General features: G+C 33.7%; 1 protein-coding gene across 1 annotated transcript in view; it reads right to left on the bottom strand.

Annotated features, from left to right (window-relative positions):
• The window catches only part of RIOK2 (RIO kinase 2), a 39,426-nt gene that overhangs the window by 15,684 nt on the left and 4,710 nt on the right, over positions 1–19,032 (bottom strand). Inside the window, exon 3 of the mRNA XM_075368558.1 lies at positions 16,634–16,802. Within this exon, the coding sequence (XP_075224673.1) occupies positions 16,634–16,802 (169 nt within the window). The remainder of the gene's footprint in view (positions 1–16,633; positions 16,803–19,032) is intronic.

The following is a 19,032-nucleotide window of genomic DNA, read 5'->3' as shown; positions in this document are numbered from 1 at the left end:
CAGCTTCAAATAAAAGGCAGGCAGGCAGGCAGGTTTCATAATGAACAAGATAGGGAAGAGAGTAGAGTATTTCAAAATACATAGCAACAGAATCATTGTAATAAGGATAAATTCAAAACCTAAGCCAACAACGATTGTAACGTCTATATTCCTACAATTGCCCATGATGATGATGAGTTAGTATGTATACAAAAAAATTGATGAAGCAATAAACACACAAAAGGGGATGAAAATTCAATAATAGTTGGATTGGAATGCAAGCATCGGAAAAGGGAAGGAAGCAAATATTGTGAGTAAATACGGGCTGGGCAAAAGGAATGAAAGAGCGGACTGACTTATAGAATTTTGCACGAAGTATAATTTAGTAATTGCCAACACTCAGTTTAAAAATCATAATAGAACACACACATGGAAAAAGCCAGGTGATACTGCAAGGTATCAGATAGATTATATCACGATTAAGCAAAGATTTAGAAATCAACTCGTTGACTGCAAAGCTTACTCTGGAGCAGTCACTGAGAGCAACCATAATTTAGTGATAATGAAATGTAGATGGGGTTTAAAAACCTGAAGAAAGGATGGCAGACAGATGAATCAGCAGAATTTAAAGAAGCTTGAGGAAGAGAAGGTAAAGAAGATTTTTGAGGAGGACATTGCAAGAGGTCTGAGTAAAAAAGATAAGGTAGAAGATGTAGAAGAAGAATGGGAGAATGTTAAAAAGGAAATTCTTAAACCAGCAGAAGTGAACTTAGGCGAAACAAAGAGAACTGGTAGAAAACCTTGGATATCAGAGGATATATTGTAGCTGATGGATGAATGTAGAAAATATAAAAATGCTAGTGATGAAGAAAGTAAAGCAACTATCGACAATCAAAAAACAAAAGCAACAATACTGAGATCTGGATTTAAGAGAGCATTAAAAGATCTGAATGACAGAAAGGTTCCTGGAATAGACAGAATACCTGCAGAATTACTGCACAGAGCAGTTGAAGAGGCGATAGATAGATTATATAAACTGGTGTAATATTTATGAAAGAGGGAACGTTCCGTCAGACTGCAAAAAAAGTGTTATAGTTATGATGCCAAAGAAAACAGAAGATAAATGTGAAGAATACAGAGCAATTAGCTTAACTAGTCATGCAACAAAACTAGAATTGAGAGTGGAAGAAGTGTTAGAAGAAGACCAATTTGGTTTTAGGAAAAGTATAGGGAAGAGGAAAGCAATCTAGCGGTCAGATTAATAGTATAAGGAAGATTAAAGAAAAGCAAACCAACATACTTGGCATTTATAAACCTAGAAAAGACATTCGATAACATAGACTGGAATAAAATGTTAGCATTTTAAAAAAATTAGAGTTCAAGTAAAGAGATAGATGAAAATTGCTAACATTTACAGGAACCAAACAGCAACAGTAAAAGTAATAATTGAAGAACATAAGAAAGATGCCGTAATAAAAAAGGAAGTCTGACAAAGATGTTCCCTATCCTTGTTACTTTTTAATCTTTACACAAAACTAGCAGTTAATGATGTTAAAGAACAATTTAGATCCGGAGTAACAGTACAAGTTGAAAAGATAAAAATGCTACGATTTGCCAATGATATATATAGTAATTCTAGTTGAGAGTGAAAAAGATTTAGAAAAAACAATGAATGGCACGGATGACGTCCTGCACAAGAACTACCGCATGAAAATGAACAAGAACAAAATGAAAATAATGAAATGTAGTAGAAATAATGAAGATGAACCACTGAATATTAAAAAAAATAAAGAAAAGATTACAGAGGTAGAAGAATTTTATTATTTGGGAAGTAGAAATACTAAAAATGGACGAAGCAGGAGCAACATAAAATGCCGAATAGCACAGATTAAACGAACCTTCAGTCAGAAATACAATTTTTTTAAATCAAAAATTAATTTAAATGTCAGGAAAACATTTTTGAAAGTATATGTTTGGAACGTAGCTTTATATGGAAGTGAAACTTGGATGATCAGAGTATCTGAGAAAAAAATACTAGAAGCTTTTGAAATGTGGTGCTATAGGAGAATGATAAAAATCAGATGGGTTGATAAGGTGACAAATGAAGAGGTGTTGCAGCAAACTGATGAAGAAAGAAGCATTTGGAAAAATATAGTTAAAAGAAAAGTCAGACTTCCACATATTAAGGCACCCTGGTATAGTCAATTTAATATTGGAGGGGCAGATAGAAAGGAAAAATTGTGCAGGCAGGCAACATTTGGAAGATGTAAAACAAATTGTTAGGGATGTAGGATGTACAGGTATACCGAAATGAAATGACTGACATTAGATAGGGAATCTTGGAGAGCTGCATTAAACCAGTCAAATAACTGGAGACAAAAAAAATCAAAAACTTTTAATGCAAAATTGTTTTACAATAGTCAAGGTTTTAAAAAATCTTTTCAGATATTCATTTATGTTGGAGATTTTAATTCTATACAAGTAGCAGTTTCATTTTTGTATACAAATTGGAAAACATGTAAGATTGTATACGAACTACGCAATCACAAATTATGCCCCTGATATAATCTCAATAAACTTTCTTTTTCTTTTTCTGTTTAGCCTCTGGAACCACCAAAAGGTATTACCTCAGAGGACAATATGCATGAATGTAAATGAAGTGTAGTCTTGTAGTCTCAGATCAACCACTCCTGAGACATGAGGTTAACTGAAATCCAACCACCAAAGAACACTGGTATTCACAATCTAGTATTCAAATCTATCCCAAAAAAAAAAATGGCATGCTAAAAGCAGATTCCAAATTTTCAGTAATTTTTATTTCTGCTTCACTTCTAGTGAAAGGTACAACATAAATAACCCATTTCAAGATCACAAAGTATAACTTTATGTGACAATGCTGTTTAGTCATATTATATTGTTTTTTGTATAGACTTTTTTCCACACAACAAAGTCTTTTCATCAGCATTTGAATACAAAATTTATAGTAAACATAAAAATATTTAAAAAAACAAATAAAAATTAATTTAAAAACGTAACAGTTATACTACAAAAACAAAACACAGATGGAAAAAGCCCATGACGTATATTAAAAGCAAAATAAAACCACAGTAAACACTAATTAAAAAAAGTAACTTAAAAGAAAAAAAATTACCATTCAGCATACACCAAATGGTATTTTTTTTTTTTTTTTTTTTTGGGTGGGTGAAAACACTTTTGCATTATCATCACCTGGGAAAACCATAATGCAGTATTATAAAAAACCATTTTACAAGAATTATTAAATAGTCAAATACAGATGCCCGAACTTAAGATATTCGATAGCATCCTCTTATTGTTTCAAGAGTATACTGGAGGTTAGCTCCTAATTTAAATTTACGACACAAAGCCAGATACACAGTATATCTGAAAAGTTCCCAAACTAAATTAAATAAAAAAGAGATTTAAAGATAAAAAAATTTACTCACGTCAGCCCTCTACATAGAACCCTTCTCTAGTTATGCACTTGTTGCAGTGCCAGTAGAGTCTGTCAAATGCTCTGGAGAAATCACTTTGTGGAATGCACAAAGTGATTTTGGTGCAAGCCTTTTGGATAGCCGGAATGTCATTGAAAAAGCGGCCTTTAATCTTCAACTGAGTTTCAGGAACAGAAAACAGTCTGCTGAAGCCAAGTCAATTGAATAGGGTGGGTGGGATAAGACAGTGATTTGATTCGTAACATATGTTAAAACTGTTGGCACGTATGCTGGGGCATTGTCATGCAAGAGAGTCCAACTGCCCGGATCCCAGTACTTGAGCTGGATTCAACAAATGTGACTCATCAGGCATTTCATTACTTCCAAATATAATTTAGAATTCACAGTTTGACCAGTTGGGACAAATCCATGATAAATCAGGCCCTCTGAGTCAAAGAATGCAATCAACAACATTTTCATTCTTGATTTTGGCTGCCTGACTTTTGCCCTTCTTTGTGCACTATGACAGTCCAAGCAGCAGATTAACACTTTGTTTGCAGATCTTACATGAAGCACCAGCTTTCATCCACAGTTACAATTATTTGCAAAAAAGTTCGGGTCACTAATGTAGGTTCAACAGTCTTGAGTGCAAGAAAGACGCACCTGTTTTTGTTCTTCGGTCAAGAAGTGTGGAACAAAACAAGAGCACACCTTTCAGCAGTTCATTTTTTTTGTTAGAACTGTACGTACCATGTCATTACTAGTGTTTTGCTCTGCTATGACCAGAAGGATAAGATGAAGTTGTTCGAGCAGGAGCACGCGCACTTTCGCAAAGTTTCATCGTTACCAGCTGTTGACGGCCTCCTGCTTTGTTCGTCATCATCCAACGACTCTACCATCTTTAAACCACTTCCACCACGTATATGTTGTAGTATGAGATGCAGCTTCATCACCAAATGCTTGCTGTATCATAGAATAAGTTTCAATGAAAGATTTTTTAAGTCGAACACAAAATTTTATCGCACTTCTCTGCTCCATGTTGCAAGCTCGCACAAGGTCACATGAACTCAAGGTCACCGAATATAACGAGACTGGAGTGATGAAATGTGATGAGATTTTGTACACAAACTCATGAGACATCGTACTACATAGTTCCTTAGTTGTCAGAGAGGTGGCACTTGTATTGACTACAGAAATTTAGTTCGGGAACTTTTCAGACCTACTGTATAACACACAGTCCAAAAATATGTGGTGCATTGTTAGTTGGCAGATGCCGCAATGGTCAGATTCATTAGGCATCCATGAGGAAGGTTTGTTTGTCTGTCCTATTTGCAAACCACAAATAACAACCTCTCAATGGTTATTCCTGCATGAAGAGTTCCATGGAAGCACAATATCCTTGATGTGTCAGAGTTTATAATTTACTGTAGCAGTCTAGTCATCTTGCCACTTTCCTTTAAGAGTTTGTTTAACAGAATTAGTAAAATCTATAGTAGTAACATGAGTACTGCGACAATTGGCTACATGTGCATTTAGCTGCAGAATCCACATATTCATTACCCGGGATTCCCACATGGTTAGGGATCCAGCAAAAACTCACTCGTGTGTTGCCACAGTTCATCTCGCGATTGCATTAGGATTTTGGTGATGATAGGTCTAGAATACAAATCTTCTAAAGCTTGAAATGCACAAATTGCTATAAATAAGGATAAATTTAATAAGGATAATTTTGGGTTAATGATATTCAAAGCCTAATTAATGGCATACAGTTCAGCATTGTACACACTTGTAACCCAAGATCGACTGAACATATAGGTTCTGTCACTTACAACTAAAGTGCATCCAACGCTATCATTCTGTTTCAACCCATCTGTGTACACTATTGCATCTGGGTTTGTCTTGGATTGAAATAGGTAAAACATTTAATGAAAGACAATAAGAGTAGTTGATTTTTTATTATATATGGTAAGGTCATAATTAAAATTTATGGTGTTGAATATCCACTGAGTATATGAGCAGCGATAGATTGTGAAAATAGAAGGTATATCAAAATTTAAAAGGTACAATAAACACCAGATGCCAACACACTCATTAGTACTGTAAACGAGGATCTTTTTCATACTGTTATAAATGAGGGTTTGCAAGGACTGCTTTACAAACCGGGCGATTTGGTAGTTCTTTAAGACAGGCACAGTAAGATGCTAGCAGCTAGTCCCACCTATAACAAAGTAATGGCTTACTACAATCAACAAGTATGCTTGCAACTTGATCGAAAGGCACCTGTAGTAAGTCGAAGAAAAGCATGATGTATAGCATCCATCATCTTAAGCATGGTATAATGTGCTAAAGAATAGGTGATACATAATCCAAACTGGGCCTAACTAAAGAATAAAAACACAACATAAATGATCATTTCATACATGGGATTCCACTAGCATTGGTTTCACTAGCTGCTACAACTGACCTCTTATTCATCTTAACTCCAAAACAGTGCCCATGAATGAGACAACCTTGTTCAGATGTTATCTGAAAAAGCTATTTTAATTCACTACAGGATCTGCACTGTTGATTACCCACATTTGTAGGGGGTAGCCTTATTGTAGCGGCTGCAAAAGTTTTTTCCAGGTTCCACGACTTCAGCATCTTTTTATACTCTCTTCTTGTGGCCGGAAAAGACAGCTTCTGCTTTTACAAATTTTGAGAACTGCCTTCTCTTCGTTGGGCAATCTCATGAATGAGATTCCCCACAATTAACACTTTTTCTTTCTTCTGGTAGTTAGAGTTGTTGTGACCTTCATTTGCGCATCAAGCACATATTGCAATATAATGCAAAAGCAAGATGTTGTACTGTGACCATATCTTTGGCATTGGAAACATCGCCGAAGATTGGGAATGAATGGTCATATTCGAATAGACATGTAACCTCTGCTTTCATTTTCTCTGGTGGTATGGGAAGGTTTAATGTTAGTAAAAAACAGGGTGTAGGTTTGTCTTGTTTAACTAACTTGTTTCACCTCTACAACACCTTGGGGATGAAGTTCAGCAGCAATCTCACTAACATCAATCTCCAAAAGGTCTCGACAAAAGATTACTCCTCGGCTGGTATTCAAGGATTTTTGGCACACTGCCTTTATGTTGATATACTACCCATACTGGTGTGATGCAAGAGTGATCGGCTTTGTTCAACAGTGAACCCAGCATCGGTCTATCTCTTAACTTCCTGACATTTTTCAGTGACCCACTTGAACCCATTACCACACTGTTTTTCAGCAGGGGGTGAGGTCTTTTGAAGGAAGCCTTCTTCCTGATTGTTTTGAAGAACTAAAAATCTTACATTTTAATATGGTGGATGTGATGCGTCACCAATTCTCTACAATACAGATCTTATCCTCATCAGATAACACTGAGTGAGGTCTTTTCACATGACACTGAGTGGTGTTTTTTTCAGATGGACCACCAACTCTCATAGGATTTAAATCAAAACTAATAATTTTGGTCACACGTATACTGGAGAAATACAGGACCACTTCTGCAGAGCCCATGAGTACAGAGGCTAGTGCTACATATAACTGGGTTCACTCAGCTGCCCAGAGGAATTGTTCGAGACTCACCATATAGAGCCATTCACCCTTGGCACGATAATTTCCATTTTGGGTTACAGTAGCATTTCATAAGGTGTCGCAATATCACCACGGGTAAGTGTAAGAAGAAAAAGTGTAGGATGTTGTGTACAAGTATATGATGTAATCTGTGCAGTATTTGTGGTATAGTATATATGTATGGTTTAAAAGGTTCAGCAGCCTAGTGTGTAATGGGAAGAAAAGATGCAGAGACTAGAGCCATGTGGATGCCAACCCAAAAGTCCTTAACAGTAAGGTTCCCCATCAGGGTTTTGTATAGCTAATATGAATGAGGTTTCGTATATCTGGTTTGACAATTAATCTTACCTTTTATAAGATCAAAAACTTATCAATAAGAGATTATTTTTATTAGACCTTAAAGAGAGAACCTTAATAACAGAATCTTAATCCTTAATAAGAGATATAATTATTCCTTAGAATAAACTTGTATTTGAATTTTTTATGGAGTGGTCAATTACAAACCGTTTTTATATAATTTTTCATTTGGAATAAAAGATGAATTACCACAGTTCTTAAAAACATTTTGAAGTTATCTTTAGTTGTAATGTTCAAAAAAATTCATTTTTATAATTTTTTAGTGACACCAATAGTATTTTGATACCGTTTTTCTCTTTTTTATTTTTTCTACATTAACATTAAAGTTATAACTACCATTTTATATTGTTATGTATTTCATTTATTTAATTTCTTTTTTCTTTAATACAAATAACATTACTAACAATAACGTATTTGAATTTAATATCTAACTGATCTTGTATAGAATGAATTAATATCCTAAAAAATAACTCAAAATAATTTATTTCTTCCAAAATCAATCGCAAAAAAAATTAAAAAGTTTTGACAGTAAATTTTGATCATTGTGCCATTACATTCAACAAATGTATAAATTTTTTTTTTTACATTTATAGGTAACTTTGTTGTTGGCACACTAAACCCTTATTGTTACCACATAATATAATTGCTTTTTTCTGAATACAAACTTGCATTTTCATCCACAACAAACAGATCTTAATTTTCATTGTCATCATTATTTTCAGTGTCAAAAATCACCATTCACTAGAAAATGTAAAATTTCACCCTGAGTGTATGGTGACTCATGTCACCAATTATCAACCACGTTTATGGTTCTTGATGTAAGTATATACAGACAAGAACACAAAAACTACACATACAAAAAAAATCACTTAATGAATGTTATGTGATGAAATTAAAAAAAAAAAAGATTTTTATAAAGAAGTTTCAAATAGCTTTTGTTTTGCATAGGAGTTAGACAAAATTTTAGCAAAATAGTACAAACTATTCACATTTTGTATATAACAGTACAAATTTTAGGGTATAAAAATATACCCTAATGAAACAATGAAAAATATTTTATTTCCAACTTTCCTGCCAATAAAATGCAAGCTTATATAATTTAACGCAAGATGCTCTGATATTCTATGAAAGCACAGTTCTGCCCTTTAAAATATTTCTAAAAGGGTAAAGTTGATTTCATACGTTGAGATCCAACTGTAATAGAATGTAGATTTCAATTCTGAAAATAGCTGCAACAATATCTAAAAGTGAAAAAAAGTGACACTTCGTTTTTAACCAGCCTGAAGTGTGCGAAACAAGATAAGCATGAATTTTCTAATTCCCATGGATTTTTTATTTTCTTTTTTTGTAAATCATTTGATGAAATAATGGTGATACTTACAGTAATCCCTCAGTATTTGCAAGCATATATTCAAGAATGAAAAATAAAAACTTATAACTCTGATTTTAAAAATGATGAAATGTCCTTCTAACTTACATCTGCAGACTGCTTATTAATAAGACATTTTGCAAAGAATCATAAATAAATGACCAACTGGAATTTTTATTTATTACTGTTACTAATGTACACAAATGTGTAATCATAAAATTTACGTTTATTTTTCTTAATAAAAAGTTTTCTTGAGTAAATTTATTTAATGTAAATTTATATAAAACATTAAATAAAATGAAAATCTGGTTCATCATTTTGGTTTGTCTACTGTTAAAGGATTTCGTAATCTCAGCATTCTTCCTTTCTTTACCACCACTTTGGTCAGAGAAGTCACTGCCATTTCAAGCTCTCTTTTAAATGTTTACATCTGATTTACAGCAGGAATCTAACTCTAAAACTTAACTAAACAATTCTGTTTTAAAGTTATTTTATCATTTATATCTACATCAAAGCACTTCTTATACGTTTAACCATTATTCTGAATCCACTGTTGCACATTTTTTCTACAAAACTCCTTCACTATCACTTCAAATAAATAGCAATATCAAATGATTTAATACATTAAATCTGACAACTATAAACAAAGTAGAAACAAGTCTAGTAATAATCATTATTTCATTATCCGTTTTAATATAAAGTCAAACAGACTGAACCAGCTCACCCCATATCATGCACAGCCTAGTTCTCTAATTCAATATTACTTTGTTCCAACTGTCTATATTTGGCTGTATTCTACCACAAAAAAAAAATATATATATTTATATAAATTTTTGAAATGTATTTCCACAACTTTAAATCTACATTTTATTTTTTGTAGCTTTTGAAATTGTTTAAAATTTTACTTATGCAAGATTTTGATTCATTTATGTAGCACTCCTCCTCTATGAATCATGAGACCTTGCTGTTGGTGAGGGGGCTTGAGTGCTCAGGGATACAGAGGAGCTGGACCGAAGGTGCAACCATATCGGAGAGGTATCTGTTGAGAGCCAGACTAAGGAATGATTCCTGAAAGAGGGCAGCAGCTCTTTCAGTAGTTGTTAGGGGCGTGAGTCACAATGACTTTAACGGCCATATCAACATCACTCAGTCCTCTGAGTACTGCGCAGCTGAAAGCAATGGAAAACTACAGCTGTTTTTTTTTTTCCAAGAAAATGTGGCTCTCTGCATTTTCAAAAGCAATAATGGAGGCGCCTTCCTTGGTAAAATATTCCAGAGGCAAAATAGTCCCCCGTTCGGATCTCCAGGTGGGGACTACTAAGGAAGGGGTCACCAGAAAAGTAAAAAATAACATTCTACGAGTCGGAGCGTGGAATGTTAGAAACTTAAAAAAGGTTGGTAGGGTAGAAAATTTAAAAAGGGAAATGGATAGGGTAAAAGTGGATATAGTAGGAATTAGTGAGGTTCGGTGGGGCCAGATATTTTTACATGGATTTGAATACTAGATCGTGGATACCGGTGTTCTTTGGTGGTTGGGTTTCAATTAACCACACATCTCAGGAACGGTCGAACTGAGAATGTACAAGACTAACACTTCATTTACACTCATACATATCATCCTCATTCATCCTCTGAAGAATTATCTAAACGGTAGTTACCGGAGGCTAAACAGGAAAAAGAAAGAAAGAAAGTGAGGTTCGGTGGGAAGAGGAAGGCGACTTTTGGATAGGTGACTTTAGAGTAATTAACTCAGCGTCAAATAATGGGCAGGCAGGAGTAGGTTTCGTGATGAACAAGAAGATAGGGAGGAGAGTGGAGTACTTCAAGACGCATAGCGATAGAGTCATTGTAATAAGGATAAAATCAAAACCTAAACCAACATCGATTGTTAATGTCTATATGCCTACAAGCGCCCATGATGATGATGAGGTAGAATGTGTATACGAAGAGATTGATGAAGCAATTAAACACGTAAAAGGAGATGAAAATTTAATAATAGTTAGAGATTGGAATGCAAGCATTGGAAAAGGCAAGGAAGGAAATATAGTGGGTGAATACGGGCTGAGCAAAAGGAATGAAAGAGGGGACCGACTTATAGAGTTTTGCGCGAGGTATAATTTAGTAATTAACAATACCCAATTTAAAAATCATAATAGAAGAATATACACTTGGAAAAAGCCAGGCAATAGTGCAAGGTATCAGATAGATTATATCATGGTTAAGCAAAGATTTAGAAATCAACTCGTTGACTGCAAAACTTACCCTGGAGCAGACATTGATAGCGACCATAATTTGGTGATAATGAAATGTAGATTGGGGGTTAAAAAACCTGAAGAAAAGATGTCAGATAAATCAGTGGAATTTGGAGAAGCTTGATGAAGAGGAGATAAGAAGATTTTTGAGGAGGACATCGCTAGAGGTCTGAGTAAAAAAGATAAGGTAGAAAATGTAGAAGAAGAATGGGAGAATGTTAAAAAGGAAATTCTTAAATCAGCAGAAGCAAACTTAGGCGGAATAAAGAGAACTGGTAGAAAACCTTGGGTTTCAGACGATATATTGCAGCTGATGGATGAACGTAGAAAATATAAGAATGCTAGTGATGAAGAAAGTAAAAGGAACTATTGGCAATTAAGAAATGCTATAAACAGGAAGTGCAAACTGGCGAAAGAAGAGTGGATTAAAGAAAAGTGTTCAGAAGTGGAAAGAGAAATGAACATTGGTAAAATCGAAGGAGCATACAGGAAAGTTGAGGAAAATTTTGGGGTACATAAATTAAAATCTAATAATGTGTTAAACAAAGATGGTACACCAATATATAATAAGAAAGGTAAAGTCGATAGATGGGTGAAATATATTGAAGAGTTATACGGAGGAAATGAATTAGAAAATGATGTTATAGAGGAAGAAGAGGAAGTTGAGGAGGATGAAATGGGAGAAACAATACTGAGATCTGAATTTAAAAAGATTTAAATGGCAGAAAGGCTCCTGGAATAGACAGAATACCTGTAGAATTACTGCGCAGTGCAGGTGAGGAAGCGATTGATAGATTATACAAACTGGTGTGTAATATTTATGAAAAAGGGGAATTTCCGTCAGACTTCAAAAAAAGTGTTATAGTCATGATACCAAAGAATGCAGGGGCAGATAAATGTGAAGAATACAGAACAATTAGTTTAACTAGTCATGCATCAAAAATCTTAAGTAGAATTCTATACAGAAGAATTGAGAGGAGAGTGGAGGAAGTGTTAGAAGACCAATTTGGTTTCAGGAAAAGTATAGGGACAAGGGAAGCAATTTTAGGCCTCAGATTAATAGTAGAAGGAAGATTAAAGAAAAACCAACATACTTGGCGTTTATAGACCTAGAAAAGACATTCGATAACGTAGACTGGAATAAAATGTTCAGCATTTTAAAAAAATTAGGGTTCAAATACAGAGATAGAAGAACAATTGCTAACACGTACAGAAACCAAACAGCAACAGTAACAATTGAAGAACACAAGAAAGAAGCTCTAATAAGAAAGGGAGTCTGACAAGGATGTTCCCTATCTCCATTAATTTTTAATCTTTACATGGAACTAGCAGTTGATGATGTTGAAGAACAATTTAGATTCGGAGTAACAGTACAAGGTGAAAAGATAAAGATGCTACGATTTGCTGATGATATAGTAATTCTAGCCGAGAGTAAAAAGGATTTAGAAGAAACAATGAACGGCATAGATGAAGACCTACGCAAGAACTATCGCATGAAAATAAACAAGAACAAAACAAAAGTAATGAAATGTAGTAGAAATAATAAAGATGGACCACTGAGTGTGAAAATAGGAGGAGAAAAGATTATGGAGGTAGAAGAATTTTGTTATTTGGGAAGTAGAATTACTAAAGATGGACGAAGCAGGAGCGATATAAAATGCCGAATAGCACAAGCTAAACGAGCCTTCAGTAAGAAATATAATTTGTTTACATCAAAAATTATTTTAAATGTCAGGAAAAGATTTTTGAAAGTGTATGTTTGGAGTGTCGCTTTATACGGAAGTGAAACTTGGACAATCGGAGTACCTGAGAAGAAAAGATTAGAAGCTTTTGAAATGTGGTGCTATAGGAGAATGTTAAAAATCAGATGGGTGGATAAAGTGACAAATGAAGAGGTATTGCGGTAAATAGATGAAGAAAGAAGCATTTGGAAAAATATAGTTAAAAGAAGAGACAGACTTATAGGCCACATACTAAGGCATCCTGGAATAGTCGCTTTAATTTTGGAAGGACAGGTAGAAGGAAAAAATTGTGTAGGCAGGCCACGTTTGGAATATGTAAAACAAATTGTTAGGGATGTAGGATGTAGAGGGTGAAACCCTCTAGAAATGAAACGACTAGCACTAGATAGGGAATCTTGGAGAGCTGCATCAAACCAGTCAAATGACTGAAGACAAAAAAAAAAGAATATGTAGCACTGATCATAATAGTGAAAGTGATAAATAAAATGTAAAGATAGTAGAAAGTAAAAATAAATAAATATATCAAAATGAAATATTAGCAGACTCCAAGCACATTTCAATTTTTTTTTTCTTTGTCTTGAGTCATTTGACTGGTTTGATGCAGCTCTCCAAGATTCCCTATCTTTTCAACAATTATGAGTGAATACAAATTTACGTAAATAAAGATTAAATTTTTTTTTTAAATTGTTATTTAAGCATTTAAAGTTTTTTTTTTGTTTTTTTTTTTACCTTACTACAAACTGCAATCTTACACTAATTAGATTACTGCAAGAAATCAAAGAAGTTTATCAAATTGGAATAATTGTGCATAAAAAGTATAAATATGAACCATTTGGTAATTATTTTTCAAGAAAAAAATTAATAATTAAATGAAATTACATAATATTTCTTGTCAAACTAATGCTACAGTTTAAATAACTCTAAACCAACAAAAAAGTGAGAGAGCAATCTTCTAACTTTGTATTATTTATTGAATTATCAAAACCAACAGATTTAATCACTATTTTTCAAAATGCTATAACTTTTTTTCATTGTGAATTACATATATTTTGAAAAGAACTCAGCTTCTAAATAACAAAATGCATAGTAACAGTAACCATCAAGGAAAAATGTAGGAAATAAATAGAGAGGAAAAGAGAGAAGTCTATTGATGCATTTACCAAATGCATAAAATAAATTGATACAAATATATTTTATCAAGGTTTAACTTTTTATTCTACTTTTACATTTTTCCTTGAATGAATTAAGCAGTTTCTCACAAAAAGGGATAAATTAATTTGTTGCTTTATAGCAACTGTCTCATCTTACAATTGTGCCACTTATCAGAATACTTTATCAGAGTAATGATGTTCCCTGCACAGCCAATCATAGTGAACAGAATAAACGTAAAACTTGTAGCACTTACTATCACCAACCTCTCAGTGGACTTGCCATGTTGATTCACATAACACATTTGGTGGTGGAAAACAATTTCATTCCTCAATATCTTTAATAAGCCTGGAATAAGATGATTATTATTTCAGGGAATAGTTTTTCCGTTTTTAGGAACTACTACTTGTCTCATGTCAGATCAGCAAACAATCATTATAGTTAAGGCAATTAACACAGACATTTTAACATCTTGCATATTTAAAGCTTAAGAAACGTTTATCTGTAACCTTAAGACAGAAAAAAAAAATAGAAAACAGGGGGAATAACCAGATGCAAACTATCAATGTGTAATCATGAACAGCATAATGACAGGGAAACCTACAAACAAGTTGTGGTCACAAAGCTGCCAAAGGAAAAGACAAAAAAAAAAGTTATACCTCTAATCAGGAAAATCAACCTTCTTGATAAAGTGAAAACTGGTTAAAACATAGCTTCAATAGCAAAATTGTTTAATGTTAATGAATCAACTGTTCGCTACATAAAGAAAAATGAAGAAATGATATGGACAAGTGTAATGGTGTCAAATGTTAAAAAGGGTACCTCTTAGTTCAGTTCTTATTCAAGATAAAGAACAATGTTGTATGATCACTTCATTAAATCTGAAAATGAAAGTAGGACCAGTGCATTTGCATTTTCTGCTAGTAAAGGCTGGTTTGAAAACTTCAAGAAAAGTTTTCCCTGTACAATCTAAGAGTAACTGGAGAAGCAGCATCAGCTGACCATGAAGCAGCACATTCATTTCAAAAAAACTGCGTAACCTCATATCAACAAAAGAAAAGGTTATTTAGCGGACCAAGTTTTTAACGCAGATGAAACATGCTTATAATAGAAGAAGATGCCTTCACAAACCTTTCTATCAAAAAAGGAAGAGTCTGTTTCAGCTTTTAAAAATCTAAAGACTGTCTGACAGTCCTGTTTTGCTGCAATGCTAGTAGTAGTGACTTCATGCCTAAACCACCTCTTGTTTACAAATCATTAAATCCAAAGACACTGAAAGGTAAAGATAAAAATCATTTACCTGTTTTATATAAATCAAACCAAAAAGCATGGGTAACAGGACCTCTTTTTATTGAGTGGTTTAATTTTTTTGCAAAACATGTTACTTATCTTAAACATGTTAACTTATCTGAAAACAAAAGTGAAATTATGTACTTAATTGATAATGCTCCAGGACATCCAGAAGAAGTAAAATATTTGCATCCTAATGTAGAAGTGTTATCTTTGCCACCAAATACGTCAGCTCTGATTCAACCTTTGGATCAAGGGATCATCACTGCTTTCAAAGCCTCTTAACTGCAGCAGACTTTCAGTAGATTGATAAGTGAAACAGAGGTAGATAGATAATTCACTGACTGTGAGTAAGTGGTGGAAAAATTAAACCATGGCATATTGTACTGCAAACATTAAGGAGCGAGTTGATGAAATTAAACTATCACGATCAATGCTTGTTGGTGGAATCTGTGACCTGACACTGTTAAAAAAATATGAAAACTGAAAACACAAAACGCACATAAAATTCACAGTGAAGGTTTTACGAGCTGATGCACAATGACAAGGAAGAGTTCATGGAAGAGCTAACACAGCCTTCACCTCCTCTGGAAGATGAAGCCAAAAATGAAGAAATTATGAGCAAATTGGAAGTCAAGAGTTCCAGCGTTCAAGTCCTAGTAAAGTTATTTTTACACAGATTTTAATACTAGATCATGGATACCGGTGTTCTTTGGTGGCTGAGTTTCAATTAACCACACATCACAGGCACAGGAATGGTTGAACTGAGACTGTACAAGACTACACTTCATTTACACTCATTCATCATCCTCATTCATCCTCTGAAGTATTATCTGAACAGTAATACTTCAAATGAACAGTAATACAGTAGTACCGGAGGCTAAATAGGAAAAGGCAACTAAAAACAAAGGTTTCTGAAAATGACCATTTTGTAGAGCAGTCATTAAATTTTAAACGACAGCTTGAAGCAACATTAGCACCATACTACAAATTACCTAAAGAAGTAAAGAAAAATATAAAGCAAACAAAAATTACGAGTTTTTTTTTTTAATGAAATAAGTTAACATAGGCCTACATTATTACGTAGTTAGAACATTCTATTCTTAGTGTTTAATGTTTATGGTTTTATACATATTGTACATAAGTTTTTCATAGTTCAAAATAACATCACATGAATAAAAATACAATACTATACGTAAGTAAAACATACTTATTATAACTACACTCATTCATAAGCATATAGTATGTTAATACACAGTTTTTTAATAGATACTATAGTGAACGAAATTGACATTTGGGTTATTTAAGAATGTAAACTTCTTTTTGCCATATAAGTTTGGTTTTGGTATTCGCAGTTTCGTTATTCATGCTATTTATGTGGAATAGAACCCCCATGAAAGGAAAGGAATTAATGTATACACATATATATAACAAAACAAATTACCTGTGCAATTTAAGACAAAGGGATTGACCATCACCATTAGCAACTACATACACATTTGATTCCTTTCCAGTTCCGATCTGATTACCAAATGATACTAGTGATCCTCTAGATGTTAATGTCTTTAAAGCTAGGTAATCATAACCACCATTTGTCAATCGATAACCATCATCTGAAAACAAAATTATTTAAACACTTCAACAGCTGCTAGAGTACACAATTAAATTAGTTAAAACAAAAGAGAACTAGGCATTCTGTAATTAACGACTAATTAAAATAAATAAAGTTGTAAATATGTAATACACAATAATTCAGACACACAAAGCACTCACAATGATATGTTTACTGGTTCACTACTATCTCACAACTGGCATTGTTCTGATGAATGTCTGTTACACAGATTACATTTGTACACTTCTATAAACGTCTGAACCTACACAAAAGTAGTAACATTACCCTTTGAGTTAACTCATTTGGTTCAATCATATTTACAATGCTCTACGAGCTTTTACTTTACAATGTACAAATGAATGAAAAAATGTTTTAAAATATTTTAAAAAATTAAAATAAAAAACTATGAGTGATGGAGAAATTCTGAATACATATTTGAAAACAGGATAAAAACCTGCATTAAGTAAACCTACTGGTACTCGTGGAGATAAAAATCATGTTGACCAATGTTAGTAATCAATAAATTTTTTTTAAAAATTACCGTTTATATTGATTCACCCTCATATATATATGTATATGTATAAGGAAACCCCAATTTAAGTAAATGATATTTTCATACCTCAAAATGTAAAGAAAGTTCATTTTCAACCCCAATCCTACAATCCACATGAAAACATACAATGTAAGCTCAAATTTTACAACCCTCAAATTTCAACTTTAAACTGAGCGTAACTCAAGAATAACTCAATCAATCTTCATCAAATTTTCATAAGCACAATTTCAGATACATTACTACAACGGAATAACTAAATTTTAATGAAATTAAAAAAATAAAATATATACTACACATATGAATATGAATACATACACGAGGATCATCTCAAAAGTAAGTTATACTGTTTTTTTAAATCCATGCAGTAGGCGGGAGAAGTCCAGGGAACTTTTGTCTGGTTGTAGTGAGAGCAATGTAAAATTTCTATGCATCTACCTTTACCTTTTCCTAACAGTCACGCGCCAGCAAACAAGGAGACTTCACTTGCTCCTACCACCGATTGTGAAGTTCATGCTGTTATTCATTTTTTTACGGCAAAAAAATAAAAGTATGACTGAAATTCATCACGACTTGTGCAGTGTGTATGATGAAGACATTATGTCAAGGCCAATGGTTTCTTGTTGCCATCAATCATTCATTGAAAGGAGAACAACGTTACAACAATGAACAAACCAGCTGACCCTCCACTCACCGCACTTCAAATGTTGTTGATCCGACTAAAGGGTCATGGACACTGATCAACACTTACACTTGATAAAATTCTTTCTCCTCAGAATATTGAAAGAAGCCATGCAACACTTTTCAGGATCATTTCTGAAGATCTGCGACTATCACAAGTGTGTGCAAGATGGGTTCCACACCTGCTTTCAGAACAACACAAAGAGCAGAGAGTTGATGCTCCACTGCAATTTTTGCAGTTTGTTGAGAATGAGGGAGATAATTGGTTCCTGGTCACTAACAATAGTGACTGGGGACAAGATATGGATTCATCACTGGACGCCCAAATCCAAAAGAAAGAATATGGTGTGGAAAGGAATGAACAAGCCAATGCAAAAAAAGGCAAAAGTTGTGGAATCTGCTGGCAAGGTCATGGCAAGTCTTTTGGGATTCCAAGACTGTTGTTAATCAATTACCTGTTCCATGGGACACAAACAATCACAGCTGCTTGCTATTGTGAAACCTCAGAAGGGTAATTTGAAACAAATGGAGGAAGGTTGAGCAGTTTTTTTGTTCCATGATAACACTTGCCTACATGCTGCGCGTGAGACTCAAGCTCTACTTGAGCAGTTTCAATGAGATATCTTCGGTCATCCACCTTACTCTCTTGACCTTGCACCGAGCAACTTCTACCTTTTTCCACAGCTGAAGCAACATCTTGGGGGAAGACGCTTCACAAATGAGAATGAATTAAAACAAGAAGTGGAAAGATGGCTACCCAGTTTGGCTGGAGAGTGGTTTGACACTAGAACTGTTATCATGGTACCAAAAATGTATTGAGATCGAAGGAGGTCATGTAGAAAAATAACTAGTAAATGTATTTTTCAAAGTAAACCCTTTTTTAAATTTTTGAATGTTTACTGATTTTTTAAAAAAATAGAGTAATTTAATTTTGAAATGACCCTCATGGTATATATATGTGTGTGTGTGTGTGTGTGTGTGTGTGTGTGTGTGTGTGTGT

This window comes from Lycorma delicatula, chromosome 1, assembly GCF_047948215.1.
Source record: "Lycorma delicatula isolate Av1 chromosome 1, ASM4794821v1, whole genome shotgun sequence".
Taxonomy (NCBI): domain Eukaryota; kingdom Metazoa; phylum Arthropoda; class Insecta; order Hemiptera; family Fulgoridae; genus Lycorma; species Lycorma delicatula.
Note: the sequence above shows the minus strand (reverse complement) of the source record. Positions and strands in the feature narration are given on the sequence as shown.